Source organism: Epinephelus fuscoguttatus, linkage group LG23 (genome assembly GCF_011397635.1).
Source record: "Epinephelus fuscoguttatus linkage group LG23, E.fuscoguttatus.final_Chr_v1".
In the NCBI taxonomy this organism is placed as follows: domain Eukaryota; kingdom Metazoa; phylum Chordata; class Actinopteri; order Perciformes; family Serranidae; genus Epinephelus; species Epinephelus fuscoguttatus.
In genome coordinates this window covers 3,648,995-3,676,507 of record NC_064774.1, presented here as the reverse complement: position 1 = coordinate 3,676,507, position 27,513 = coordinate 3,648,995, and the positions used below count along the sequence as shown (strand labels likewise).

Below are 27,513 nucleotides of genomic sequence, written 5' to 3'. Positions count from 1 at the left end.
ACCTGCATGACGAAAGTGAAAGTGAAGTGGCAAGACTTTGATACTTATCAGGTGAGAGCACACAGTGCTTAAGGCACCACCCGACCAACTACTATTCATAAAGCGTGCAGTCATCTCGCTGAGACTTACAGCAGCTTCCTGTTCTTCATGGGGTTAATGTTTGTGATCTTGCTGTCCTGTCTCTCTGCCGTGATGGTTAGAGGTGAGTTATTATTATTATTGTTCTTTACAGTAAGGCATTAACGCCATTCATTCCAACAGGTTGCGCAAGTATGGACAGACTTTTCACTCAGTCTTCGTAGCCGGTCGTCTCAACTTGAATCGTACATTCACGATTGTGTGTGTTTTAATTCTTGTCAGTTAGTCAATAAAACACCCGTAAATCATCAGATGTCAGAAAATACTCCACTGCAAATCAAACTACTGCATTCAGAACTGCACTTTAGGAGCCAAAGTGATATCAGCAACATACATTTAAAGTATGAAAAACTAAAGTATTCATGGAACAAGAAATGATGTGGCTGCTCCAGGCTGACACAAAGAGTATTCACATCCTTTACTAAGACCACCTCATGCCTGACATGTAGTGGAGCAGAGGTACAGAGTTGCATACTTGAGTAAATGTACTTAGTTACATCCAACCACTGTCAATAAGTCTAAAATGTCATCTTCAATGGCCCTCTTTGAATTTCTTCATTGGATCGCTGAATCGGCCTCATCAAAATCATTTCCTCTTCAAAACTTACAGATGCTTTTAAAGGCTGCAGTTGAGTGTAATTCCTGTTCAGCTGGTCTGTTGACTGAGCCGTGATTGTCCATTGTGACTGGTTTATTTACACATCTCATTGCATAATGTTGAACCATGAAATTGTGTTGAGAATTGTTTGTTTGCTTTTGTTTGAAGGGGAACACCACCTGAATTATGTTAGTTCAGTCTATATTTGTTAACATGAGTCCCTCTCTTTCAAAGCCAGAAACCAGAGAACTATGTCTCAAACTTGTGAAGTTTTGCGGGTTTTAGATCTTTGAGTTCAGCTCAAGATAAAATGGGAGCAAAAACATAGTGAAAAACTTATATTTTTGTTCAGTGTATATATATATATATATATATATATATATATATATATATATATATATACATATATTTATATATATATATATATATATATATATACACTGCTGTACTGCAGTTCACTTTAAATGATGTGGAACACTGTGATTGGCTCAAATAACTGTGCCGTAGAATATAACAACCCCTAACCCCTCTCTTCAAGGGCTCTGAAATACCTCTGTGCATTTGGGTGGAGTCAGATGACAGTAATCATAGATGTAGACATCCTAGAAAAGTTATGTCCATTGGAATGAACGGGGGATCTGACTGGGTTAAGATCAAGAAGGCCTCATGATCCCTTGTGAAGGTTTGGAGACCCCTAGCGGGGGTCTGGACCCCCAAGTTTAGGCCCACTAATCTAGAGCATCTTTCACCATTCACTGTATATGAAGCAGCTCTTAACTTTATAACCTATGACATCACAGATATGACTTTTATCCCTCTAGTCTTTGGCTTTGGTAGAGTTGTTCATGTTTACTGATATTTTTGCACCATAAGAGCAACTCGTGTGAATTTTGAAAATGGCGTAGTTCCCCTTTAAATAAAGTAGTTCAGTAAATGTTCTTAATTTCTTTCACCTCTGTGTAAAAATTCCAGTACTTGACATCAGATGCATTGACACCATCTCTCAACAATAACAGCCTTTTCAAACCAAAGTTACCAGATAGACACAAAAGGGAGAGAATATATTATCATATTATTAAAACAACACATCAAAGAGGTTTGGATGAAACTTTTATATACGTCTGTGTACTAAGACAAGATGTTTAAAGATCATGTGACTGTTGCTCAGCTGTCCTACTTTTAATCAGCATCAAGAAACAAAGTGTTCAGTGATGCTGCAACAGGAAGTCTGATTGCAATGTGTGTTTCCCCAGGACTGTCAAATGTGACTGTCTCACAAGAACCAGTTAAAGTCGTAGTTGGAGAAGATGCCATCCTGGGATGCCACCTGGAGCCCCCACTCAACGCAACGACTCTAGGAGTGCACTGGTTACAGGAAGTGCATTGGAAACGCAATGAAGTTATTGTGCACATCTACCGAGCTATGAAGGACGATCTAATTAAGCAGGACGAGAACTTCACAAATAGAACATCTCTGTTCCATGATGAAATGGCCAGAGGAAATATTTCACTTAAACTGACCAACGTAACTAAACGTGATGAAGGAAACTACACCTGCCATGTTCCCAGTCTGAAAAGTAAGATCAGGAAAGGCAACGTTACCCTCATTGTTGGTGAGAACATCTAACTTAATACATGTTTAATCCAATGAAAGTGACAATGTTAAATATTGGTAATGTGTTAAAAGTTTTCTAGCACTTAAAAATAATTAACACAAAATTACAATTTAATGTTTTTGCAACAGAGCCAAGGGAGGAAACCAACCAAGGAAATCGGACCAATAACTCTGGTCAGTTAATATCTTTAGTTCTGTTTGTTGCTCTTCCCCAACCCAGCAGCTGGTCTTCCTTTGAGCCAGAATTTTTGATCCCATATTTTAATATTTTATTTCAGTTTTTCCCACAGAGCCAGAGCCAGAGCCAGAGGGTCTCGGTAAGTAAAAACAAGTGCTGTTCTCTATGATATATAACACACATATACCACATATAACACCTGCCCATTCAAGAAACTGTTGAACTCAGGTTTTAAAGCTCCATCTGCTGGAGAGTTGTTGAGCTTGTTCAGCCAGCACAGTTTGGCCTCTATCATTATGGTCTGAGATAACAAATGGGTTCATCCTGTGTCAAACTGTCTTCCTGTCCAGTTAAGGGTTGAATTCAGAATTACTCTAATGAGCTTTAGTTTAAGGCATTATACAACAGTGCTTTAAATGCCATCTCAAACCCTGCTCCTTCTCAAAGACATTTCATTGATGATTCCTTTCTGACTTGTTCTTCAACAATTTTAGCTCATCTTTGATTTAGAGCATCTATAATTCATATCAGTCATATCAACTGACAAGGGGTCTCTGGTAGCGATGAACCTCCAGAGAAGGATCAGTTAAATCTGCAGTTCCCCTCGGCTTTACAGGGCCTTACAGTGACTTTGAGCTTGTGTTGTGCTCAGAAGTCAGTTACAGGTTTGAATATGTGCTCAGATGAATTTGTACTGTCTTTTTCAAACTGTGAATCACTTTGCGACCCAGATGCAAAGTCTGATCTGATCATTTCAACGAGTTGCTTCAGTTTTATTCTTGGAGAGCTGATTGGTCAGATATTTCAGGAGAATATTCCAAACCAAGTACGAATCATGACTCTGAGCAGGAGAAGTGAGTCTGAAAAATGGATGGATGGATGTTATCTTGGAACCCAACAGTGAACAACAAACCTTGACATCTTTCCTCTGTTCTTTCAGATTGCACTGCTAAAATTGGCATTGCCTGTGGCATCGGTGCTGTACTACTACTACTACTGATTGGTGTCACTGTTGCCATTTACAAAGGCTACAAATGTCAACAGACCAGTAAGGCACACATCTCTCCTCTCTTCATTCAACCCCCCCTCCCAAAAAAAATAAGTTGGTCAAAACTGATCCATATCATAATCAATAAGTTTTATTATAATTGCATGCTGTTTTCACAATGTTGCACAAGTTTGTTTAATTATCAAAGATCAGGGGTGTCGGTGGCTTGGTGGTGGAGCAGGCGCCCCATTTACAGGGCTGTTGCCGCGGCAGCCCGGGTTTGACTCCAGCCTGTGGCCCTTTGCTGGATGTCTCTCCCTCTCTCTCTACCCGTTTCACACTTCACTGTCCTATCAATGAACGGCAAAAAATGCCCATAAAAATATGTTAAAAAAAAAAAAATCAAAGATGAGTTATGTTTACTTGTAATTTGATCGCGTCATAACACTTTTTTCTGTCATTTCTCCCACAGACACAGCACCAAATAGAGATTATGGTAAGTAACTAAAGGACTGTATCTTATAATGAACATGCAGATATAACTCCTGTTTCATTCATCCCTCATTCACACAGTTTCTCAAATATGTTTATACATAATCATAACACATTTTAAAGAAAAGAATGAGACACATTTGCAGTTTTGACAAACTACCACTGTCTGGCTGTGATCGTCAGTGATAATTAAGTTTTTCATCAATAAGATTTCAGCTGTACATCTAGCAGCCATGTCACCACTTCATATAAACAGATACTGAAGTTATATATTTGTTACTTCTTAAAAGTATTTAGCTCTTAAATGCAATTTACACAGTTACAATTTAACACAAATTTTCAGAGCTAGCAAGAAGGGAGGAAACGAATGAAGAAAATCAGAGATCCTGGTAAATAAATATCTTGAGTTCTATTTATTTGTATCCACATCAGCTGTAACCAGCACGACAGCAGCACAAGGTTCTGACCCAAAGGAAGAGCAGCAGTTAATGTAAGATAATAACAGCTACTCTTCCTTTTCAGAATTTTAACTTATTTTAATATTTTACTTCATTCTGTTCCACAGACATGGTGGCTCCAGAGGCAGAGGCAGAGGCAGAACCAAATAATGATCATGGTAAGTAAAAACAAGTTCTGTCTTTTACAAGACACTGTTGAAGTCAGGTGTTAAAGCTCCGTCTGCTGGAGGGTTGTTGAGTTTGTTCAGCCAGCACAGTTTTACCTTTATCAACATTCATATGACTGCAAAATCATGAACAGTCTACCATCTGTGAATCAGTAACTTATAATTTATTGATTTATTAAAGGTAAGCTATCATCAAATGATCAAACTACCAAATGATGGCGAGACTATCTTTTCTAATTAGAAGACTGGGGCGGTATCTGTTTTTTCATACCTTCGTGAAATTTTGTGGACGTATACCTGCAAGGTCACCATGTCCTGCAGGCTCTCTTCGCTTTTTCAGCATAATAAATAAACAATAAACAAGATGTCAAGAAAGGAAAAGTCTAACACTTATTTTCCTTATGAAACAGAGAAATACAACTGTACACCTTCTGAATTAAAGTTTCTGTCTCTGACCAAACTAAGACGAGCTTACTTGATAAACAAAATAAAACGCCCTAGTTGGTGTTCTTAGTCATTTTGTTTAGTTTGTTTACTGTTCCAGCAAACACCAACTCTGGTTTTGTTAATTAACCCTTTCACCAAGTTAGATGTACAATTTTCTGTTTTTTGTCTGCGGTCTCTCTCTGCTGTTGCTAGCTGGTTGTTTACAGTCCTGTAACATTATCCCCACCACCTCCTGTTGCAATGTTTGTCAGTTCAGCTGCCTGCTTCACCACACACTCACTTTTGGTGGTGTATGATGTGCACTACACACAACCTCAATACAGCCCCTCCACATGAGTTTAATAGAAAGATGTATTTTTGACTGTATTGAAAATTGTATCGTCGGGATTTCTAAATACCCTGGTGTAATATAATACTATGATATTGCCTAAGCCTACTACTTAGTGATGTCAGTAACATTGCAGCAAAATAAATTTGTGCATATTTGCAAATGTTTGGTTTTGGAAACCTGGTGGTGTAGTGATTATACTTGCAGGGCTACAGGTGACAAGCTAGCTGCTAATGCTAGTCAGTTTCAAAAGCTGCTGGAGATTCTCTCCATTTTCTCCCTTTTGTTATCTAAACTTCCTCCTGGTGTTTTGTTCATTAACATAGTTATTTGATGTCAGTCAGCAAACTTGTTAGCTAAACTTTAACTTAAACCTAATCTCTAACCTGCTTTGTGTCATACAGGTCCGAGTGTAAGTCCATACAGGAGAGGACACAACAGGCAATGCAACCAATAATAACAACAAGGACAATCCAGCCAGCCACCAATCTCGAAAACCCATCGGCTATCAGTCTGAAAACAATAAGCCTCTTAGGGCAATGACCAGTACTGCAGGTGGATATCCAGGCCAAGTCTCCATCTTCCTCTGGTCATTTTGGCTCATCTATAAAAATATATCTGTGTATGAAAACAGATAATTGAAAAACAAAACTAATTTAAAGCTCAGTCGCCATTGATGATAGGCAATGGCTTCTGAATTGCATTCCCACTAATGTGTTCAACTTTTTCACATGGACTGTTTACCTGCGGCTCAAACATGATGGGTCAATACAACTCAGACTAGGCCGACAAATAGAAACTAGACCACTCTAGGTTCGTGGAAGGGGGTAATGATCGAGAGAGAGAGAGACACCAGTGAGTAACTAGGACACAGAATGCAGTTATAGAAAATTAAGTGTATTAACAAAATATGAACACACACAAATTTACACTCTCAGCCGTCAAATAACCTATTCCCTATTTGAAAGTCTTGTCTTGGGTGCACCCTTAAAAATAATGTGTGTCTTAGAAAAATAAAATGGATCCGTCCACTCTCCTTGAGAGAAAGAAACCAGTTCTGTTCACTTCCCCTCTGAAGTCTAAAAGTCACCGTCCTACCGCACCACAGCAGCGTAGAAGAAGGAAGAATGAAGAAGATTCTCAATTCAGGTGCTCAACACGGGTAGCTCGCCACTCTCCCTCCAGGGAGAGAATCAGTGTCAAATCCAAGTCCAATCCAGGAAGCAAGGAATCCAAGGGTATCTATAAAAAAACAGCCTGTATTAACATAACAGGTGATTTATAGCATATGTATCTCCAGTCAGCTCTTTTAAATGTTGTTTTAACACTTAACGGTTTGAATAGCTTTTAGCCATTTTAGTTAACTCTTTTTAATGGCTTTTAACTATTTTTTACACTTTTTTAACTGTACAGTATAATCTTTTTATCAATATCAATATGAAATACAACCTTATAAATTAACCCACAACTTTTGGAATGACGCCGATTGTCGCGGATTCGCATCATACCACTTCCAATCAGACTGCAGCTGAGATAGGGTTTCAAGTGGGAATTGGGAAACACAATAAGTTCTGATCACAACAAGCCGGTTCTGGCAGTATGCTTTCAAAATGGCGGAAGGGGGACCAAAGGGGGTGGGGCACGGTGTTGTGACGACATCTCCTCAAGCCTAATACATTTCTATGTTACCATGCTGCCATTTACTGGCCATGGACGGTAATAGCTGATACCGTGGCCGATTGAATCCAAACGAGGAGAGCTAGCTCTACTTGCCTGTTAAGCTTACATAAATCATGCTGTTTATACCATGAAATGAACACACACTTGTTTTTCAGAAAAATACTTATGTTTATCTCTTCCAATAGAAAAATAGCAAGTCACCGCAGCTCCATAGTGAATCACCATAAGGCTAAGCTAGTAACCTGGAGGCTAACACCACAGCTAAGCTAATTCACGGAGATTTTGCTAGCGGTTATGTGCACTCATTGTTACAAGTTCAATAAAGTTACTCATCGAGGGAGAAAGAGAAAAAAATCACAAACCGAAGATCAGGATCTTCGGGTCGCTTCGACAGTTGTCTTAACTCCTATCTGGTCTGGTGGTTTGCTGTTTTTTGGTGCAATATCAGTACTTTTATCAAGGAATATCACTCAGTTAGCAAAGTCTCTATTGTCCTCTTGCGGTGCGCGGCAACTCTGCACACAACGCTAGATGCAGCGTCACACTAGCTTGAGTGAGTGACGAGTGAGGTGAGGAAGGTGGAGCTTCCCTTATTCTACACCAATAGCACTTAGTATAACACTCAGACCCAACAAATATTTTTGTTGTCGTGTTTTTTCCACAATTAACTGCTAAACTGAAGCAAGATTGGACCTCTGAGATCAAATAAAAATTAAAATAAGAAAAATAAAGTATGTGGTTTTCAATTAAATTAAAGTTAATTATCAGGAAATAAAAGCAACTTTAGTAATTGGTTCACCAATGGGTTACATGTACGATACATAGGATAAACATGAAATTAAAAAGGTATATATTCGGAAAAGTAAAAAAAAAAAACCCATATATATAGCTGTATCCACATTATTTAAGTACATTTTTGGCTGCCATGTTTTTGGCTGCCATGTTTTCTATTACAATATTCAGAATTTTCAGAAATGTGATTGAAAAAAAAAAAAGAGAGCCAATTATTCTGTTAAGTGCTGAAATCCTTGATATGTGAATGTTGATTTTGTAATATTTTTGATGAAAACACAGATGTAGGACAGTGTTCCCTCTGATATTTGTGTGGCTTTTGATACATTGGACCATCATTTTATAAATCATTTCAGGGATAGAGTTGTTGTCTCAGATAGTGATGGCCAAATGAAGCCTAATGAACCACTGTCTTTATTTTCTGAAGCCACTCAGTGGCACTGTTTGTTTAACAAAGGTTTGAAAACACATTTCACTCCTTCGGCCTTTATCTTTAAACCAAGAGCGCCATCTGGTGGGGTCAGAAAATAAAGAAAATGGTTCATGAGGCTTCATTTGGCCATCACTAGTCTCAGGTCCTGTCCCTGACTGGATTTCCTCTGTGTCCTCTTATACTGACTAACCAGAGGAATTTAAAAATCTTTCAGACTCATTATTACAGGGTGGTATTCTAACAGAGTTGCTGTGTGTTTATATATAACATATCACGTTTTTATTCTCTTACGACATTGTTTTACTATTTTATTACTAAATGTGTGTGTGGATTTTTAAAAATTGCTTCTTGTGCTCCTGTTTTCAGCACTATACTGTCTATAAAATATATTGTTATCATTTTTATGCAACTGTTTGATTTGCTGATCCTTTTATTCACAACTAAAATCATACATGGACGCAGTCTGTTTTCAAAGTTGTGAAACACCTGGACATTGAGAGGCTGAGATGAAACTGTGATTGGTAATAAAAAGATCTGTTGTATGCTGTAAAGCCCTGTGAGGCAAACTGTGATTTGTAATATTGGGCTTTATAAATAAAATTGATTGATTGATTGATTGGCCTGTCAGTGGTTTTAATGTTGTGGCTGATCGGTGTATATTTTACGTCCTACCTGACACTATTATAAGTAATAGCACCAGTGGCGTAAGGTAGTTACGACGGGCCCTAGTGCACGCTGTCGTGTGCACGTCATCTCCTCACATGATCAGAATCTTGACACTAGATAACTAGTGATGGCCAAATGAAGCCTCATGAACCACTTTCTTTTTTTTCTCACTCCACCAGATGGCGCTCTTGGTTTAAAGATAAAGGCTGAAGGAATGACAATGAAATGTGCTTTCAAACCTTTGTTGAACAGACAGCGCCATCTAGTGGCTTCAGAAAATAAAGACAGTGGTTCATGAGGCTTCATTTGACCATCACTATGATAACATTAACATACCTATTACCAATCATCATTGCATATTGCAAAATACCAAAGAAAATGAGAAACTATTAATATAATTTCACAATTTTAATAGTTTATTGTTGTTTATTTGCAATAAGCATTTAATTTTGTTATAGACTGATTTATTAGATTTATACTATTTAGCAAAGAAAGAAAAAGTAAACGATGGAGACGGGTTTTCCTTTTTCAAGGGCATATATAGCAAATGGCTCTGTTTTTAATTTAATAAGAGTTCTTTGTTGAACACAGGCATATTTCTGATCTATCTATCAGCCCCCCACCTCACGGGCCCTGGTGCAACTGCACCGTCTATATTTGTGCCCCTGAATAGCACTGTATGATCCAAGTGTGACTATATTTTGGCTGACACAGCAATAAACACAATTCTTGGTGAACGTTTATTGTGAATGTTTTTGTTGAAACAGAAATGCTTTAAACTTATCTTCTCTGTTCCTGAGGTGGCATATCAGCTGAATCAATCCACATTCTTGACCCAGCAGGTTTCTGACTTGTTGCCTGTGTCACTGAACACAGAGAAAGTCAACTGTTCAGGTTAGGACTGCCATCTACTGGTAGGTTGGAGGACCAGCAGCTACTACAGAGAGTCCTTGAGATAATGAAAAATCAACCACACAGAGACACAAAACCACCACAATCAGACCTGGCATTACCTAAAAGACACAAAATGACCTCAGTAAGACAAAATCAGGCACATGCACACATAGGGCTCTAGTTTCCCGGCGCAGCGCAGGGTGGCGCAGGGTAGTGAACACCGTGCAGAGCTAGATTCGAGCAGTGCAACCCGAGGCGCGCTCAGTTTGGTAGATTGGCAGACCGAGGTGCGCTGAGATGGGTGTGGCGGCGCAGCAGGGGGAGGTGTCGACAGATCCAGCTTGGCGCAGTGACAGTTTCGTGCCAAAAGGCTTCGCTGAAGGTGCACTAAAAGCTCGCCATCTGAAACCACATCTACTGTCAGCGCAGTGCAGCCGGTGTAAGTGGAAGTTTGGCTGACCGGCGGACAGTGCGCATACGTCACCAAAACCTCACAGGCAGGTTTCCAGAATGTCAGGCACATTAACGATGCAATAAATACCCACAAAAACCACTATTCAATGCAACTATCTGCAATCAGCACATAAATGTATCTCTATATCGACTGTCCCGTCACATCTGATGTCAGATCAAAGGGGATTGGCACCGTTTGGCACGTTTGGCACGCGTAATGGAAACCCAACCTGATTTGATTAAACAGCTGCAAACTAGTGAGTTCACATCCGTCTCAGCCAACCACAAACAGCCACAGCATCAGATAGGGAGTATATATTCAGCATCTGTCATCTTAGAAAAGTCAAAAGAAAAGAAACAGAGTGAGACTGCGAGAGAGAAAGAGAGAGCGCACGCACGAGAGAAACGCAACATTGATTTACAGTTGTGGTGACCTCCTCCCAGGCTACCTTTGCATCATCAGCCAGTGGAGGTCTGCTCACAGTTCCGTATATTCGGACACTGCGAGCTTGGACCTCCCGGACCAAAACATCAGTTTCCTCCTGGGAGAAGTTTGGCCGTCTGACGCTGCTGCTCTCTTCTGCCATGGCGAATTGAGTAAACTCTCATTACGCCTTCGCGTGGCGCATTTAAGGGCGAGGAGAGGGGCTCATTTGATTGGTGTGATGTGTGTAAAACCCACTCCACGCCTTCTCTCCTCTCTCTTTCCGACTTGCGCCGGTAGGAGGCACGGAGATGGGAAGGAGGAGTAGCTGCGCCAGCGCGCGCGGTGTGCCAAACTTACAAATCCACCTGGCCACACCCAGTTGGCAAAGCGCAGGTGCGCTGCGCCCCCGCCTCGCCCGGTCTGCGAAACTAGAGCTCACAGACTCCTGGTGGTGCTCAATCACCTGTCCTTTCACCCTGTGTCTAGATAACGGCCCCTTTCTGTTAGACATGATTTTTTCTATGTCTTTGTCTAATTTTATAGTTAGTTTTTTTTAGCTTGACTCATGGCATCAATTCTCAGTTAAATGCTCAGTTAAATGCATGTGGTATGCCCAACAACTGCATCTGAGTTTTAATTCTGTGAGACTGCAAGAGCCCTGCCACTCCCTCTTTAACTTCCCTTTTTGACAAAGCCAAAACAAGTTGCGCCCGACAGATTTGCCTACATGGACAGCCAGGTGTTTGCCCCAAGGCTGGGCACTGTTACGGCCGAGATCCACCAGGCACGTCAGCGGCGCGACACATCTGCAGCGCGAGTCCCGTCGCAGCTCGTCCTGTCGCAGCTCGTCCCGTCGCAGCTCGTCCCACTGTTAATCAGCGGCTCCACCGGCAACGGCAGCGGCGCAACAACCCCCGTCTGCCACGCGACAACTCTCTATTTTACACGGCTCTTCTATTTTTGTCGCGCTACGCTCCCCTACGCGACCCTCCAGCAGATAAAAACTATATGAAATAGTGTGCTAAATGAGCACAATGTGTTTTTAAATGAATAAACCATTATCAGAGGTGATATGTGATGATTTTTTTTCATGCATTTACCCATGTTTATCCGTGACATTGTGTTAATGTCCGTGGCGGACATTTGAAAGCGAGTAGATGACAAACAGTACAGTAAACTTGTAGATAGCTCAAATATATGTAATAACTTAGGTGGAAAATGCTTTAACATTTCATGCAGCCTCTCGGCTCGGCTTCTCTACGTGTCGCTTCCGTACGCAGTCAGTGGAGTCCATATGAATATGCCGCAACGCTACGCTGACATGACGCTTATGTTTGCAGCTGGTGGACCCCGGCCGTTAAATTAAAAAAGCTACAACAACATCTCAACACAACCAGCCTAACTTCAGCAACAACCCACCATTGTCATGTATGATGTATCTTAAGCACAGTGAGTGTTGTCTTATAAAATGTGCTAGATAAATAAAGCTCACCTGACTTGACTTGTGTCTTGCTCCTGTGTGAGGGACGAGGTGGGGCCCATCTCCACCCACACCTGCATGACGAAAGTGAAAGTGAATTGGCAGCACTTCTATCAGGTGAGAGCACACAGTGCTTAAGGCACCAACTACTATTCATAAAGCGTGCAGTCATCTCGCTGAGACTTACAGCAGCTTCCTGTTCTTCATGGGGTTAATGTTTGTGATCTTGCTGTCCTGTCTCTCTGCCGTGATGGTTAGAGGTGAGTTATTATTATTATTGTTCTTTACAGTAAGGCATTAACGCCATTCATTCCAACAGGTTGCGCAAGTATGGACAGACTTTTCACTCTTCGTAGCCGGTCGTCTCAACTTGAATCGTACATTCACGATTGTGTGTGTTTTAATTCTTGTCAGTTAGTCGATAAAACACCCGTAAATCATCAGATGTCAGAAAATACTCCACAGCAAATCAAACTACTGCATTCAGAACTGCACTTTAGGAGCCAAAGTGATATCAGCAACATACATTTAAAGTATGAAAAACTAAAGTATTCATGTAACAAGAAATGATGTGGCTGCTCCAGGCTGACACAAAGAGTATTCACATCCTTTACTAAGACCACCTCATGCCTGACATGTAGTGGAGCAGAGATACAGAGTTGCATACTTGAGTAAATGTACTTAGTTACATCCAACCACTGTCAATAAGTCTAAAATGTCATCTTCAATGGCCCTCTTTGAATTTCCTCATTGGATCGCTGAATCGGCCTCATCAAAATCATTTCCTCTTCATAACTTACAGTTGCTTGTCAAGGCTTGTAATTCCTGTTCAACTGGTCTGTTGACTCAGCAGGGATTTTCCATTCATTGTGACTGGTTTATTTACACATCTCATTGCATAATGTTGAACCATGAAATTGTGTTGAGAATCATTTGTTTGCTTTTGTTTCTTATGACATTTCTGTTTACATGTTCAAAATAAAAAATCTATCTATCATCTATCTATCTATCTATCTATCTATCTATCTATCTATCTATCTATCTATCTATCTATCGACTGAAATTTTAATGGTCTTGACAGACCTTTTTTCAACAAAAACATGAGTTTTTTGTGAATGGTTAATTCATATCAATGAAAAGTGATGCTTTAAAACACATTTCATATATTTTATATTGTGTTTGTCATAATGAGCAAAAAAAGAGCTGCGTACTTAACATCAGTCCAAAATCTTCTTATTTCTGGTGCGGTAGTCAGAGATGAAGTCAAAAAGCGGAAAAGGACTCGCACACAGAAAACAAATGTAGACTAAGAGTCTTAATGAAAGATCATTTTACTGGGGATCTTCACAAGCAGCAAACGTTTCAGTCCTCAAGGAACTATCATCAGTGCATAATTGAAACACATAATTGTGTTTGTCATCACAATTCAAAATATCTTCAATTTCTGAAGTATCTCCAGAAATCAGTGTGTTGACAACCTCCTGAGATGAATATTCCATGAACATAATCAATCAGTGAGATGCATTACAAGCTGATTGTTTTATTAGAAAATCAAATTACAGCAGTATTTCGTTGTTGAATCAGGATCTCTCTGTTCATTTTCTGGTGACACTCAGAGCCCCCATCCATTCAAATGTACGGATATTTCTTGGATATATGATTTTCCTTTTTTGCATATTTACATAATATAATCAATCAATCAATCAATCAATTTTATTTATAAAGCCCAATATCACAAATCATAATTTGCCTCACAGGGCTTTACAGCATACGACATCCCTCTGTCCTTAAGACCCTCACAGCGGATAAGGAAAAACTCCCCAAAAAAACCCTTTAACGGGGAAAAAAAAGGTAGAAACCTCAGGAAGAGCAACTGAGGAGGGATCCCTCTTCCAGGACGGACAGACGTGCAATAGATGTCGTACAGAACAGATCAGCATAACAGTAATCCATATGACACAATGAGACAGAGAGAGAGAGAGAGAGAGAGAGAGAGAGAGAGAGAGAGAGAGAGAGAGATGCAGGTAATGACAGTAGCTTACAACAACATTAATGAAAGTAATAATATTATAGTTATAGTTCTGGCTACTGTGTTACAATATGTTGAAAGTATGTATTAATACCTGGCAGTATACAAGTGTGACAATAATCATATGTGTATAATAACAGTAGAAGTATGACTAATGACTAATGATGGCAGCAGCAGCAGCAGGAGGCATCTGGCAGGACCACGGCAGCAGCACAACCACACACGTCACGCTGTCCAGGCACCGCTGTGATATGAGTTAATCTGAGAGACAGTGGAGCACAAAGGCTCCGGAGAAGAAGCCGAGTTAGTGACATCCAGAATGGCCGAGTTAGCAAGATGCAGTAATAGGATACGAGAGAGAGAGAGAGAGAGAGAGAAGGAGAGAAGGTGCCCGGTGTATTATAGGGGGGTCCTCCGGCAGACTAGGCCTAAGTCAGCCTAACTAGGGGCTGGTACAGGGCAAGCCTGAGCCAGCCCTAACTATAAGCTTTATCAAAGAGGAAAGTCTTAAGTCTAGTCTTAAATGTGGAGATGGTGTCTGCCTCCCGGACCGTAACAGGAAGATGATTCCACAGGAGAGGAGCCTGATAGCTGAAGGCTCTGGCTCCTGATCTACTTTTGGAGACTTTAGGGACCACGAGTAACCCTGCGTTCTCAGAGAGCAGAGTTCTGGTGGGATAATATGGCACTATGAGCTCTCTAAGATATGACGGAGCTTGACCATTTAGAGCTTTATAAGTTAACAGTAGGATTTTAAATTCAATTCTGGATTTTACAGGGAGCCAGTGCAGAGAAGCTAAAACAGGAGAGATATGATCTCGTTTCTTAGTTCCTGTTAGTACACATGCTGCTGCATTCTGAATTAGCTGGAGAGTTTTTAAGGACTTACTAGAGCTACCTGATAATAGAGAGTTACAGTAATCCAGCCTTGAGGTAACAAAAGCGTGGACCAATTTTTCTGCATCTTTTCGGGTCAGGATAGGCCTAATTTTCGCAATATTACGCAGATGAAAAAATGCAGTCCGTGAGGTTTGCTTTAAATGAGAATTAAAAGACAAATCTTGATCAAATGTTACTCCGAGGTTTCAGATAAAGAGTCTCTGAGTTGTTTGGGGCCAAGAACAATAACTTCAGTTTTGTCTGAATTTAACATCAGGAAATTGGTGCTCATCCAGGTTTTTATGTCTTTAAGGCAGTTATGGAGTTTAGTTAATTGACTGCTTTCTTCTGGCTTCATCGATAAATACAACTGAGTATCATCCGCATAACAATGGAAATTTATAGAGTGATTTCTAATGATGTTACCTAAAGGAAGCATATATAGAGTAAATAGGACTGGTCCGAGCACAGAACCTTGCGGAACTCCAAAACAAACTTTAGTACGTAAGGATGATTCATTACGAACGTCAACAAATTGAAAACAATCAGATAAATAAGATTTAAACCAGCTTAGTGCAGAACCTTTTAGGTCAATTAAGTGATCCAGTCTCTGCAGTAGAATTTGATGGTCAATTGTGTCAAACGCTGCACTAAGATCTAATAAAACAAGTACAGAGACAAGTCCTTTGTCTGAAGCAATGAGAAGGTCATTTGTAATTTTAACGAGTGCTGTCTCAGTGCTATGATGCACTCTAAATCCTGACTGAAATTCCTCAAATAAATTATTATCCTGGAGAAAATCACACAGCTGGTCTGCGACTACTTTCTCAAGGATCTTTGACATAAAGGGAAGATTAGATATTGGTCTATAGTTGGCTAACACCTCTGGATCCAGGGTGGGCTTTTTAGTAGAGGTTTAATTACAGCTACCTTAAAAGACTGTGGTACATAGCCTGTTAATAAGGATATATTGATCATATCTAATATATGAGTGTTAACTAAAGGAAAGACCTCCTTAAGTAGCCTAGTTGGGATGGGGTCTAAGAGACACGTTGATGATTTGGATGAAGAAATCACTGCAGTCAATTCTTGAAGAGAAATTGGGGAGAAGCAATCTAAATATATATTAGGTCTCACAGCTGTGTTTGAGGTTAGATAGGTACTATCTGAGGACAGGAGGTCATGAATTTTGCCTCTAATAGTTAGAATTTTGTCATTAAAAAAGCTCATAAAATCATTACTGCTAAGGGCTAAAGGAATACAAGGCTCAATAGAGCTTTGACTCTCAGTCAGCCTGGCTACAGTGCTGAAAAGAAACCTGGGGTTGTTCTTATTGTCTTCTATTAGAGCTGAGTAATAGTTTGCTCTGGCATTGCGGAGGCCCCTCTTATAAGTTTTGAGACTGTCTGTCCAGATTAAACGAGATTCTTCCAGTTTGGTTAATCGCCAATTCCTTTCAAATTTTCGCGATTTGTTTTAACTTACGGGTTTGAGAGTTATACCAAGGAGCGAACTTTCTTTGCTTTTTTAACTTCTTTTTAAGAGGAGCTACAGAGTCGAGCGTTGTTCGCAGCGAGCCTACGGTGCTATCAACAAAATGATCAATTCGGGAGAGGTTAAAGTCAGTACAGGAAACCTCTGTTACTGAAGGTATTGGTATTGAATTTAACGACGAAGTAATCTTTTCCTGAAATTCTGCAACAGCACTATCTGATAAACATCTAGTATAGTAACTGTTGCTGAGTGCCGTGTAATCGAGTAAAAAGAAATCAAAAGTAATCAGATAATGATCCGATAGCGAGGGATTCTGTGGAAAGACTTTTAGGTTATCAATTTCAATTCCATACGTCAGAACTAGATCGAGGGTATGGTTAAAACAGTGAGTGGGTTCATGTACACCCTGACTGAAGCCAATGGAGTCTAATAATGAGATAAACACAGTAGCCAGGGAGTCATTATCAACGTCGACATGAATGTTAAAATCGCCTACAATAATAACTTTATCTGATTTAAGAACTAAACTGGATAAAAACTCTGAGAATTCAGAATACGGGCCAGGAGCACGGTACACTATAACAAATAAAAGTGGCTGCGAGGTTTTCCAGGTCGGATGTAAAAGACTAAGAACGAGGCTTTCAAATGAATTATAATCTAGTTTAGGTTTAGGATTGATTAACAGGCTAGAGTTAAAAATGGCTGCAACTCCCCCTCCTCGGCCGCTGCCTCGAGGAATGTGGGTATTATTATGACTGGGAGGAGTGGACTCATTTAGACTAACATATTCATCTTGACACAGCCAGGTTTCGGTAAGACTGAGTAAATCAATATGATTATCTGATATTAATTCGTTTACTAACACTGCTTTAGACGATAGAGACCTGATTTTTAACAGTCCGCATTTAATTCTCCTGGTTTGTCTTTCTGTCACAGAAAAGGTTTTAATTTTTATGAGGTTGTTATGCACAACTCCTCTTTGTTTAATTTTGGATTTAAATAATTTAGGTGGTCGGGGGACAGACACCGTTTGTATAAAACTATTAAAACTATGGCTGGGTAACTGAACTAGAAGCTCAGAGAGGCGTATAGGACTGCGACTCTGAGTCCTGATCTCAACTCTGGGTTGTCAGGGATTTAAATTACTAATAAAGTTTGCCAGGTTCCTAGAAATGAGAGCAGCTCCATCCAAAGTGGGATGAATGCCGTCTCTCCTAATAAGACCAGGTTTTCCCCAGAAAGTTTGCCAATTATTAACGAAACCCACATCGTTTGCTGGACACCACCTGGACAGCCAGCGGTTAAATGATGACATGCGGCTAAACATGTCATCAGTGGTCAGATTTGGGAGGAGTCCAGAGAAAACTATGGAGTCCGACATCGTTTTTGCGTATTCACACACCGAGGCAATATTAATTTTAGTGACCTCCGATTGGCGTAACCGGGTGTCATTGCCGCCGACGTGAATAACAATCTTACTGAATCTATGTTTAGCTTTAGCCAGCAGTTTTAAATTTGATTCAATGTCGCCCGCTCTGGCCCCAGGGATACATTTGACTATGGTCGCTGGTGTTGCTAACTTCACGTTCCTCAGAATAGAGCTGCCAATGACCAGAGTTTTATCCTCAGCGGGTGTGTCGCTGAGTGGGGAAAAGCGGGGAAAAGCTAATATAACATCTCACATTGTCTTTAAGCACAGTTTAAACACAAACTATGTACTTTAACAACATGATTAACAGACTGAAATGTGCCTTGTGGTTCCTGCTGCCTCACCTTTGGCCAGGCCTGTTAAAGAGGGGGCGTGGCTGTACTGCAGTTCACTTTAAATGATGTGGAACACTGTGATTGGCTCACAGACTATCAAATAACTCTGTGCATTTGGGTGGAGTCAGATGACAGTAATCATAGATGTAGACATCCTAGAAAAGTTATGTCCATTGGAATGAACAGGGGATCTGACTGGGTTAAGATCAAGAAGGCCTCATGATCCCTTGTGAAGCTTTGGAGACCCCTAGCGGGGGTCTGGACCCCCAAGTTTAGGCCCACTAATCTAGAGCATCTTTCACCATTCACTGTATATGAAGCAGCTCTTAACTTTATAACCTATGACATCACAAATATGACTTTTATCCCTCTAGTCTTTGGCTTTGGTAGAGTTGTTCATGTTTACTGATATTTTTGCACCATAAGAGCAACTCGTGTGAATTTTGAAAATGGCGTAGTTCCCTTTAAATAAAGTAGTTCAGTAAATGTTCTTAATTTCTTTCACCTCTGTGTAAAAATTCCAGTACTTGACATCAGATGCATTGACACCATCTCTCAACAATAACAGCCTTTTCAAACCAAAGTTACCAGACAGACACAAAAGGGAGAGAATATATTATCATATTATTAAAGCTTGCCTAAACTTTTATATACATCTGTGTACTAAGACAAGATGTTTAAAGATCATGTGACTGTTGCTCAGCTGTCCTACTTTTAATCAGTATCAAGAAACAAAGTGTTCATTGATGCTGCAACAGGAAGTCTGATTGCAATGTTTGTTTCCCCAGGACTGTCAAATGTGACTGTCTCACAAAAAACAATTAAATTCGTAGTCGGAGAAGATGCCATCCTGGGATGCCACCTGGAGCCCCCACTCAACGCAACGACTCTAGGAGTGCGCTGGTTACAGGAAGTGGTCTGGAAACGCAATGGAGCTATTGTGCACATCTACCGAGCTATGGCTGACCATCCACTTGATCAGGACGAGAACTTCAGAGGTAGAACATCTCTGTTCCGTGATGAAATGGCCAGAGGAAATATTTCACTTAAACTGACCAATGTAACTAAACACGATGAAGGAAACTACACCTGCCATGTTCCCAGTCTGAAAAGTAAGATCTGGAAAGGCAACGTTACCCTCATTGTTGGTGAGAACATCTAACTTAATACATGTTTAATGCAATGAAAGTGACAATGTTAAATATTCGTAATGTGTTAAAAGTTTCTAGCACTTAAAAATAATTAACACAAAATTACAATTTAATGTTTTTGCAGCAGAGCCAAGGGAGGAAACCAACCAAGGAAATTGGACCAGTAACTCTGGTCAGTTAATATCTTTAGTTCTGTTTGTTGCTCTTCCCCAACCCAGCAGCTGGTCTTCCTTTGAGTCAGAATTTTATGACATATTTTAATATTTTATTTCATTTTTTCCCCCACAGAGCCAAAGTCAGAGCCAGGGGGTCCTGGTCAGTAAAACAAGTGCTGTTCTCTATGATATATAACACACATATACCACATATAACACCTGCCCATTCAAGAAACTGTTGAACTCAGGTTTTAAAGCTCCATCTGCTGGAGAGTTGTTGAGCTTGTTCAGCCAGCACAGTTTGGCCTCTATCATTATGGTCTGAGATAACAAATGGGTTCATCCTGTGTCAAACTGTCTTCCTGTCCAGTTAAGGGTTGAATTCAGAATTACTCTAATGAGCTTTAGTTTAAGGCATTATACAACAGTGCTTTAAATGCCATCTCAAACCCTGCTCCTTCTCAAAGACATTTCATTGATGATTCCTTTCTGACTTGTTCTTCAACAATTTTAGCTCATCTTTGATTTAAAGCAACTATAATTTATATCAGTCATATCAACTGACAAGGGGTCTCTGGTAGCGATGAACCTCCAGAGAATCTGCAGTTCCCCTCGGTCTTACAGTGACTTTGAGCTTGTGTTGTGCTCAGAAGTCAGTTACAGGTTTGAATATGTGCTCAGATGAATTTGTATTGTCTTTTTCAAAACTGTGAATCACTTTGCGACCCAGATGCAAAGTCTGATCTGATCATTTCAACGAGTTGCTTCAGTTTTATTCTTGGAGAGCTGATTGGTCAGATATTTCAGGAGAATATTCCAAACTTAGAACGAATCATGAGCCTGAACAGGAGAAGCAGGTGTGAAAATGGATGGATGGATGTTATCTTGGAACCCAACAGTGAACAACAAACCTTGACATCTTTCCTCTGTTCTTTCAGGACTCAAAGCTAAAACTGACATTGGCTGTGGCATCGGTGCTGTACTACTACTACTACTACTGCTACTGATGATAGGTGGCTTTGCCAAAGGCTACAAATGTCGACAGACCAGTAAGGCACACATCTCTCCTCTCTTCATTCAGCCCCCCCTCCCATTTAATTATCATTTAATTATCAAAGATCAGGGGCGTCGGTGGCTTGGTGGTGGGGCAGGCGCCCCATGTGCAAGGCTGTTGCTGTTGCCGCGGCAGCCCTGGTTCGACTCCGGCCTGTGGCCCTTTGCTGCATGTCTTTCCCCCTCTCTCTCCCTCTTTCACACTTCACTGTCCTATCAATTAGAGGCAAAAAATGCCCATAAAAATATCTTAAAAAATCTATTGATCGCGTTATAACACTTTTTTCTGTAATTTCTCCCACAGACACCACAGACACAGAAGAAAATGGAGGTTACGGTAAGTAACTAAAGGACTGTATCTTATAATGAACATGCAGATATAACTCCTGTATCATTCATCCCTCATTCACACAGTTTCTCAAATATGTTTATACATAATCATAACACATTTTAAAGAAAAGAATGAGACACATTTGCAGTTTTGACAAACTACCACTGTCTGGCTGTGATCGTCAGTGATAATGAAGTGATTAATGTTTTTCATCAATAAGATTTCAGCTGTACATCTAGCAGCCATGTCACCACTTCATATAAACAGATACTGAAGTTATATATTTGTTACGTCTTAAAAGTATTTAGCTCTTAAATACAATTTACACAATTACAATTTAACACAAATTTCCAGGACAAGTGCCAATGGAGGACAGGAATGGAGAAAATCAGAGATCCTGGTAAGTAAATATCTTGAGTTCTATTTATTTGTATCCACATCAGCTGTAACCAGCACGACTGCAGCACAACGTTCTGACCCAAAGGAAGAGTAGCAGTTAATGTAAGATGATAACAGCTACTCTTCCTTTTCAGAATTTTAACACATATTTTAATATTTTATTTCATTCTATTCCACAGACATGGTGGCTCCAGAGGCAGAGGCACAGGCAGAGCTAGGGCCAGAGGCACAGCCAGGGCCAGAAGCACAGGCACAGCCAGGGCCAGAGGCACAGGCACAGCCAGGGCCAGAGGCACAGGCACAGCCAGGGCCAGAGGCACAGGCACAGCCAGGGCCAGAGGCACAGCCAGGGCCAGAAGCACAGGCACAGCCAGGGCCAGAAGCACAGGCACAGCCAGGGCCAGAAGCACAGGCACAGCTAGGGCCAGAGGCACAGCCAGGGCCAGAAGCACAGGCAGGGCCAGAAGCACAGGCACAGCCAGGGCCAGAAGCACAGGCACAGCCAGGGCCAGAAGCACAGGCACAGCCAGGGCCAGAGGCACAGGCACAGCCAGGGCCAGAGGCACAGGCACAGCCAGGGCCAGAAGCACAGGCACAGCCAGGGCCAGAAGCACAGGCACAGCCAGGGCCAGAGGCACAGGCACAGCCAGGGCCAGAGGCACAGCCAGGGCCAGAAGCACAGGCACAGCCAGGGCCAGAAGCACAGGCAGGGCCAGAGGCACAGGCAGAGCTAGGGCCAGAGGCACAGCCAGGGCCAGAAGCACAGGCAGAGCCAGGGCCAGAAGCACAGGCAGAGCCAGGGCCAGAAGCACAGGCACAGCCAGGGCCAGAAGCACAGGCAGAGCCAGGGCCAGAAGCACAGGCAGAGCCAGGGCCAGAAGCACAGGCAGAGCCAGGGCCAGAGCCAGAGGCACAGGCAGAGGCAGAGCCAGAGCCAGAGCCAGAGCCAGAGCCAAATAATGATCATGGTAAGTAAAAACAAGTTCTGTCTTTTACAAGACACTGTTGAAGTCAGGTGTTAAAGCTCCATCTGCTGGAGGGTTGTTGAGTTTGTTCAGCCAGCACAGTTTTACCTTTATCAACATTCATATGACTGCAAAATCATGAACAGTCTACCATCTATGAATCAGTAACTAATAACTTATTGATTTATTAAAGGTAAGCTATCATCAAATGATCAAACTACCAAATGATGGCGAGACTATCTTTTCTAATTAGAAGACTGGGGCGGTTTCTGTTTTTTCATACCTTCGTGAAATTTTGTGGACGTATACCTGCAAGGTCACCATGTCCTGCAGGCTCTCTTCGCTTTTTCAGCATAATAAATAAACAATAAACAAGATGTCAAGAAAGGAAAAGTCTAACACTTATTTTCCTTATGAAACAGAGAAATACAACTGTACACCTTCTGAATTAAAGTTTCTGTCTCTGACCAAACTAAGACGAGCTTACTTGATAAACAAAATAAAACGCCCTAGTTGGTGTTCTTAGTCATTTTGTTTAGTTTGTTTACTGTTCCAGCAAACACCAACTCTGGTTTTGTTCATTAACCCTTTCACCAAGTTAGATGTACAATTTTCTGTTTTTTGTCTGCGGTCTCTCTCTGCTGTTGCTAGCTGGTTGTTTACAGTCCTGAAAATTGTATCGTCAGGATTTCTAAATACCCTGGTGTAATATAATACTATGATATTGCCTAAGCCTACTACTTAGTGATGTCAGTAACATTGCAGCAAAATAAATTTGTGCATATTTGCAAATGTTTGGTTTTGGAAACCTGGTGGTGTAGTGATTATACTTGCAGGGCTACAGGTGACAAGCTAGCTGCTAATGCTAGTCAGTTTCAAAAGCTGCTGGAGATTCTCTCCATTTTCTCCCTTTTGTTCTCTAAACTTCCTCCTGGTGTTTTGTTCATTAACATAGTTATTTGATGTCAGTCAGCAAACTTGTTAGCTAAACTATAACCTAAACCTAATCTCTAACCTGCTTTGTGTCATACAGGTCCGAGTGTAAGTCCATACAGGAGAGGACACAACAGGCAAAGCAACCAATAATAACAACAAGGACAATCCAGCCAGCCACCAATCTCGAAAACCCATCGGCTATCAGTCTGAAAACAATAAACCTCTTAGGGCAATGACCAGTACTGCAGGTGGATATCCAGGCCAAGTCTCCATCTTCCTCTGGTCATTTTGGCTCATCTATAAAAATATATCTGTGTATGAAAACAGATAATTGAAAAACAAAACTAATTTAAAGCTCAGTCGCCATTGATGATAGGCAATGGCTTCTGAATTGCATTCCCACTAATGTGTTCAACTTTTCCACATGGACTGTTTACCTGCGGCTCAAACATGATGGGTCAATACAACTCAGACTAGGCCGACAAATAGAAAGTAGACCACTCTAGGTTCGTGGAAGGGGGTAATGATCGAGAGAGAGAGAGACACCAGTGAGTAATTAGGACACAGAATGCAGTTATAGAAAATTAAGTGTATTAACAAAATATGAACACACACAAATTTACACTCTCAGCTGTCAAATAACCTATTTCCCATTTGTCTTGGGTGCACCCTTAAAAATAATGTGTGTCTTAGAAAAATAAAATGGATCCGTCCACTCTCCTTGAGAGAAAGAAACCAGTTCTGTTCACTTCCCCTCTGAAGTCTAAAAGTCACCGTCCTACCGCACCACAGCAGCGTAGAAGAAGGAAGAATGAAGAAGATTCTCAATTCAGGTGCTCAACACGGGTAGCTCGCCACTCTCCCTCCAGGGAGAGAATCAGTGTCAAATCCAAGTCCAATCCAGGAAGCAAGGAATCCAAGGGTATCTATAAAAACAGCCTGTATTAACATAACAGGTGATTTATAGCATATGTATCTCCAGTCAGCTCTTTTAAATGTTGTTTTAACACTTAACGGTTTGAATAGCTTTTAGCCATTTTAGTTAACTCTTTTTAATGGCTTTTAACTATTTTTTACACTTTTTTTTAACTGTACAGTATAATCTTTTTATCAATATCAATATGAAATACAACCTTATAAATTAACCCACAACTTTTGGAATGACGCCGATTGTCGCGGATTCGCATCATACCACTTCCAATCAGACTGCAGCTGAGATAGGGTTTCAAGTGGGAATTGGGAACACAATAACTTCTGATCACAACAAGCCGGTTCTGGTAGTATGCTTTCAAAATGGCGGAAGGGGGACCAAAGGGGGTGGGGCACGGTGTTGTGACGACATCTCCTCAAGCCTAATACATTTCTATGTTACCATGCTGCCATTTACTGGCCATGGACGGTAATAGCTGATACCGTGGCCGATTGAATCCAAACGAGGAGAGCTAGCTCTACTTGCCTGTTAAGCTTACATAAATCATGCTGTTTATACCATGAAATGAACACACACTTGTTTTTCAGAAAAATACTTATGTTTATCTCTTCCAATAGAAAAATAGCAAGTCACCGCAGCTCCATAGTGAATCACCATAAGGCTAAGCTAGTAACCTGGAGGCTAACACCACAGCTAAGCTAATTCACGGAGATTTTGCTAGCGGTTATGTGCACTCATTGTTACAAGTTCAATAAAGTTACTCATCGAGGGAGAAAGAGAAAAAAATCACAAACCGAAGATCAGGATCTTCGGGTCGCTTCGACAGTTGTCTTAACTCCTATCTGGTCTGGTGGTTTGCTGTTTTTTGGTGCAATATCAGTACTTTTATCAAGGAATATAACTCTCAATTAGCAAAGTCTCTATTGTCCTCTTAAATTAAAGTTAATTATCAGGAAATAAAAGCAACTTTAGTAATTGGTTCACCAATGGGTTACATGTACGATACATAGGATAAACATGAAATTAAAAAGGTATATATTCGGAAAAGTTAAAAAAACAACAACATATATATGGCTTTATCCACATTATTTAAGTACATTTTTTGCTGCCATGTTTTTGGCTGCCATGTTTTCTATCAAAATATTCAGAATTTCCAGAAATGTGATTAAAAAAAAAAAAAAAGAGCCAATTTTTCTGTTAAGTGCTGAAATCCTTGATATGTGAATGTTGATTTTTTTAATATTGTTGATGAAAACACAGATGTAGGACAGTGTTCCCTCTGAAATTTGTGTGGCTTTTGATACATTGGACCATCATTTTATAAATCATTTCAGGGATAGAGTTGTTGTCTCAAATAGTGATGGCCAAATGAAGCCTAATGAACCACTGTCTTTATTTTCTGAAGCCACTCAGTGGCACTGTTTGTTTAACAAAGGTTTGAAAACACATTTCACTCCTTCGGCCTTTATCTTTAAACCAAGAGCGCCATCTGGTGGGGTCAGAAAATAAAGAAAGTGGTTCATGAGGCTTCATTTGGCCATCACTAGTCTCAGGTCCTGTCCCTGACTGGATTTCCTGTGTCCTCTTATACTGACTAACCAGAGGAATTTAAATATCTTTCAGACTCATTATTACAGGGTGGTATTCTAACAGAGTTGCTGTGTGTTTATATATAACATATCACGTTTTTATTCTCTTACGACATTGTTTTACTATTTTATTACTAAATGTGTGTGTGGACTTTTAAAAATTGCTTCTTGTGCTCTTGTTTTCAGCACTATACTGTCTATAAAATATATTGTTATCATTTTTATGCAACTGTTTGATTTGCTGATCCTTTTATTCACAACTAAAATCATACATGGACGCAGTCTGTTTTCAAAGTTGTGAGACACCTGGACATTGAGAGGTTGAGATGAAACTGTGATTGGTAATAAAAAGATTATTTTTTTCAAAATTAAAAAGGCCTGAGACAGAATAAGTTGTACTTTAAGCAGAAGTGCCGGTGCATTTGTGCAACAGATTTAATGACATAGGTTCACTGAAACAGTCGCAATGGTGACATCTGCTGTTCAGCCTATAATATTGCATTTCTATGGAAATAGTCCAAATACAATGTAAGTGAAACTGTTGAAATCATCCTTGATATTTTGTTCAGTGAAGACTCTGATGCTGATAAAGGATTAAAAAAGAAAGAAAACAAAAGAACAAAATCAAAAAGTGGGAAGACAAAAATATTCTTCAGCAATTCATTAAGGGAATGACAGATTTCCCTTTATTTGATTGTATGGGACAAGCAGCAGAGTGTGGTTCAAGGTGCTGAATGAGCTCCAGATCTGAGTGATGGTATGATGTGTTTGGCATTATTAAATTCTTCAGAGCTCACACAGTGACCTTTAGTCTGAGATGATCTTTAGGTGTTCAAGTCTAAATGATGTATTTTCATTTATTAATTTAACAAACAATGACAAGACTTGTTCATATGATTTGTAAATAAACATGTTAAAATGGCTCAAATGTAGATTACAAAGACCTTTTGTAATACTAAACTAGAATTTATCATCTTTGGTTGTAACATTAATGAAAATTCTGACTTGAACCCATAAAACACGATCACCACTGACTTCCCAGAATGTTTTCGACTATAACAAACAGAATAGAATTACCTTTATTGTCATTGTGTGTACATTGAAATTAAGGTGCCACTCCAGTCAGTGCAACAAGAAACAACAATAGCAATAATAAAAAAAAATAGCAATAAAATGTGTGTTTCCTGTCCCATCTAAGACGTACAAGTAGTGATGGCCAAATGAAGCCTCATGAGCCACCGTCTTCATTTTCTGAAGCCACTAGATAGCGCTGTCTGTTCAACAAAGGTTTGAAAGCACATTTCACTGCCAGTCCTTCAGCCTTTATCTTTAACCCAAGAGCGCCATCTGATGGGGTCAGAAAATAAAGAAAGTCGTTCATGAGGCTTCATTTGGCCATCACTACGTACAGAATGTCTTTTTCTGGTACATCACCATGAGGCACAGCCTTTCTTACTGCTTTTGCAATGTTTTAAAAGCAAATGTAATAAATGATAGAATAGTTGAATAGATTAAAGTCGAAAAGTCCGCTCACACGCAATCTGTATCTCCACGTCACTACAGTTCCCTACATTTCTCTCAAACTTACAACAAGTGATGCCGT

At 40.3% G+C, this 27,513-nt stretch overlaps 1 protein-coding gene across 2 annotated transcripts; it reads left to right on the top strand.

The window, feature by feature from the left end:
• The first annotated feature begins 79 nt into the window (after positions 1 to 79).
• Positions 80 to 26,139, top strand: LOC125884001 (tyrosine-protein phosphatase non-receptor type 23-like). 2 transcript variants are annotated; one of them, XM_049568687.1, is made up of 9 exons: positions 80 to 202; positions 1,990 to 2,349; positions 2,481 to 2,525; positions 2,642 to 2,668; positions 3,470 to 3,577; positions 3,990 to 4,013; positions 21,669 to 22,303; positions 22,376 to 22,457; positions 23,488 to 26,139. In XM_049568687.1, the coding sequence occupies exons 1-9, from the start codon at positions 148 to 150 to the stop codon at positions 23,538 to 23,540; spliced, it is 1,389 nt and encodes a 462-aa protein (XP_049424644.1). In that variant the 5' UTR covers positions 80 to 147; the 3' UTR covers positions 23,541 to 26,139. The 2 variants fall into 2 exon arrangements, with proteins under 2 accessions (XP_049424644.1, XP_049424643.1); XM_049568686.1 differs by having other exon boundaries at positions 2,630 to 2,668.
• Positions 26,140 to 27,513: the final 1,374 nt, after the last annotated feature.